At 35.8% G+C, this 3517-nt stretch overlaps 1 protein-coding gene across 1 annotated transcript; it reads right to left on the bottom strand.

Annotated features, from left to right (window-relative positions):
• Positions 1-541: 541 nt before the first annotated feature.
• Positions 542-1153, bottom strand: LOC131009721 (NAC domain-containing protein 79-like). The gene is made up of 3 exons (XM_057937130.1): positions 1040-1153; positions 842-988; positions 542-730 (listed from the first exon to the last, which is right to left on the bottom strand). Exons 1-3 carry the CDS (start codon positions 1151-1153, stop codon positions 542-544), a joined length of 450 nt encoding a protein of 149 aa, XP_057793113.1.
• Positions 1154-3517: the final 2364 nt, after the last annotated feature.

Below are 3517 nucleotides of genomic sequence, written 5' to 3'. Positions count from 1 at the left end.
ATGAGATATTTTTGAAAAAATGCTCAAACGATGGGCCAAAAACTGATATTCACCCTTATCAAAATAAAATAAAATGATTTTAAATCACGACATAAATTGATACTAGTCAAATTTTGACTGGTTGTAATCTAGTCTTCCCATTATAGAAGTAGGAATTTGGCATGCTAGCTTAATTATTTATTGGAAAAGTTGCAATTAAGCCTCTAACATGGACACCCATATGGCGTATGGTCTCCTATACTCAACATTAGATCAATCAGCCCCTCGATGTCCCAATTTGGGTGCAATTAAATTCCCCCCCTCCCCCAAACGCTGTTACACGTCGTCAGTTGTTTTCATTTTAAAAAAATACATATGTGATGGGACCCACCACATTTAATATGCTAATTTCACCCTTTGTTCTTCGCCAAGCTCGCTGTAGAAATGCCCTCTCCGCCCACCTTGTCGCCTTCTGCGCCGCTGCGAACCTCTTCTGCCTCCATGACGACTCGAAGGCGACGGAAGGGGAAAACCACAAGAGCGAACAAATGCAGTCTAAATCCTAGGGCTCAACTGCATTCTCCTGCTCCTCAAACGGCCTGTTTCCGGTCTCAAGATTGGAAACGACATAGGAGTTCTCAGTGCTGAACACAGTTTCCTTCAACATTCTAACAATTTCCTTCTTGTTCTTGAATCCGTAGTTCATGTTGTGTCTGTAGCTAGCGAGAAATTGCCTGAGAATGGCCGGATTCTGCAGGGGAACTGAGGCTGGACACTAGAATTCGACTCTGTTTCCCCACGGAAATGTAGGGGTGATAGAATCGAAGGAAGATGGCGGAATAAAAAAATTGGTGTTGATAACGTTTTCTTGGATTTTGATTGGATCGGTGTTCGAGAAGCAGTGCACGTGGCCCGATTCCAGCTCGACGTTGTTGTAAGGGGAGGGGTCTATGAGAGGGGACAGTGCCGCTGCCGCTGCGGGGGAGCCCATCCTCACGAGCCAATCATTCTTCAAATTTGTGTTCGATTATGAGAGAAATTTATTAAGCTAGCTTGTTACCTTAGCTCCTTTACCCTTAGAGAATTTTCCTTCCAATTTGTATTCATGGCACACCCAATTGGATTTCTTGCCATTGGGAGCTCTTCCGCGGAAGAAGATGAGGGTTTTCTTCATCCCGACGAGGATTTTCCTGTTGAAAATCTCTTTATCTTTTTCGGTGGCTTTCTAGTAGGTTGGTGGCGGTAGATCTGTTCGTCCTCAGCCCCATAGGGTATTTTTTATCCCTAACACAGAAAAAATACCAATCATTTTCCCTCAAATTTTCTCTCCCTAATAATCAATTAACCACCAGAAGAGATTCGTGGCAGCGAGGTGGGCGGAGAGGGTATTTCCGTGGCGAGTTTGGCAAAGAACAAAGGTGAAAATTTACATATTAAATGTGGTTTGGTCCCACCATATATGTAATAAAAAAAATGAAAAGAACTAACAACGTGTAACAATGTTCAGGGAGACAGGTTTAATTGCATTAAAATTGGATTGATCTAGTATTGAATATAAAGAATCATACGTCATAGGAATAGGCTTAATTGATACCTTTCACACTATTCATATATGGCGACAAAGCTCGGGAGCCGCCCAATTTAAAATAAAACTGACATATTTCCAATTCAATTTAGGGTTAATTGCCCATAAAATACCAAACTTTCATCCAATTTTGGTTTTGCATACAAACTTTAAACTGTAGCGTGATAATTACTAAACTTTTGATTTTATCTGATTTTGCTACTAATCTAAATTCCGGCCAAATTTCGTCCAAATTCCATGTCAATATTTGATACTCCGACCAAGTCAGTCTAAAAATTGAAAGAGACAAAACTTGCATCTGTTGTTCATATAATAGTATTTGGAGTCAGTGTGCCAACTTGCATCAAATATATTATGTATTTTGTCAAGATCTATACTTGTTCTTCCGGTCAACAAACACACAGTTTCTTAGAGCATCCACAATGGTTACACGACGATAGCCATTACACGATAGGGCTATCGTGTAAATGAGCTATCGTGTAACCGTTGCGGGAGAGGTTTACACGAGGGCTACACGTTCTATCGTGTAGCCCTTTAAACCTTTTAACTCGAATTTTTTTTTTTTTTCAATTTTTCTTCTTTTTATAACTAATTCTATCATGTAAGCTATCATGTAACCCCACTGCAGCATCTTTACACCATGTGGTCCCCCATCATAAAGTAGGCTATCATGTAAGCTATCATGTAACCCCATTGCGGATGCTCTTATAAAAAACTATAGTATCATTTGAACGTGGAGTTCTTGATCTTTTACATACAAGCCATAAATTTTATAAGTCGAATCCATCTCAAGAAAGTTTAGATTTCATCAAAATACTATTAATAAGCTTATTGCTGCGTTCAACAAAAATAAAATAAAATAAAATCTAACCATCAATAATTTAATGTGAGCCATTATTCATAAACCAGTTCTGTTAATCTCAAGTCTTCTCCCTTCAAGTAGTCTCTATTTCGTTTTCTTATACATATCAATAGTAAAAATAATATTTATAAATGTCAACTAGTAGGTTATAGATGTCAGGAACAAACAATTAACTACAAAAAAAAACAATTATTTATCAAGGAATTTTCGGCGAATTCCAGGCACTCTATCTGTAATTACCGATTATTTTGCGAGAGTTTTTCGAGAAGTATTGTATTTCCAAATATACTGATCATTTACCGAGAGAATACCAAATAAAATTTTTACCAAGATATTAAACCCTTCAATAATAGTTAAATTTTATTTGTATTCACATTAAAATTAAATAGATATTAATCAAAAACTTTTACCGACGGTTGTAGTCCTTGGTGTGTGTTTGTTCTGTTCTGTTTGGAGAATATAATGGAACAAATGCAGTGAGAACAATTTTTTGTATTCACATGCAGTGAGGAGAAGAAGAAGAAGAAGATAGGATGAAGAAAGTCTTAATTAATTCATTAATTTTGGTATATCACACTTAATTAAAACATAAAAATCATCTTCTTAATCTTCGTGTCCAAAAGAAAGTGGACGCTTTTAATGGGACATATGGAGATTAGGATTTAGATTAAATTTTCATTTGCACATATGGAGAAATATTTTTATACTTCATCCGTCCACGAAAAGATGTCCTAATTTGTCATTTTGGTCCATGCATAAAAAGATGTCCTAATATATTTTTAGTAATAACTTGTGGCCCTTATCTCCACTCACTAACTTGTGGCCTCCTTTCTCTACTCATTAACTTAATTAATTTTTTTTTAACTTTTCTTAATTTGTGGACACCTTTCTCCACTAATTAAATAAATAACACATTTTTTCTTAAAACTCGTGTCATCCTCCTTTAGGACATATTTTTGTGGACACAGAGTATTTTTTTATAAATAAAAATTGTTAAAAGAAAAAAAATGAAAAATGAAAATAAAATAAAATAAAATAAAATTAAATGGACTTATTTAGAAAAAGAGGAGAGATGAGAGAGAAACTTTTTA

The sequence above is a fragment of the Salvia miltiorrhiza genome, chromosome 2 (genome assembly GCF_028751815.1).
Source record: "Salvia miltiorrhiza cultivar Shanhuang (shh) chromosome 2, IMPLAD_Smil_shh, whole genome shotgun sequence".
Taxonomy (NCBI): domain Eukaryota; kingdom Viridiplantae; phylum Streptophyta; class Magnoliopsida; order Lamiales; family Lamiaceae; genus Salvia; species Salvia miltiorrhiza.
Note: the sequence above shows the minus strand (reverse complement) of the source record. Positions and strands in the feature narration are given on the sequence as shown.

What these genes read in the sequence shown, in the direction of transcription:
- LOC131009721 (XM_057937130.1), bottom strand. Translation starts at nt 1,153, where the DNA reads ATGAAGAAAACCCTCATCTTCTTCCGCGGAAGAGCTCCCAATGGCAAG. An exon ending in CTAAGGGTAAAGGAGCTAAG is followed by an intron (nt 989 to 1,039) that starts GTAACAAGCTAG and finishes ACAAATTTGAAG; the next exon opens with AATGATTGGCTCGTGAGGAT. An exon ending in CAATCAAAATCCAAGAAAAC is followed by an intron (nt 731 to 841) that starts GTTATCAACACC and finishes GTTCCCCTGCAG; the next exon opens with AATCCGGCCATTCTCAGGCA.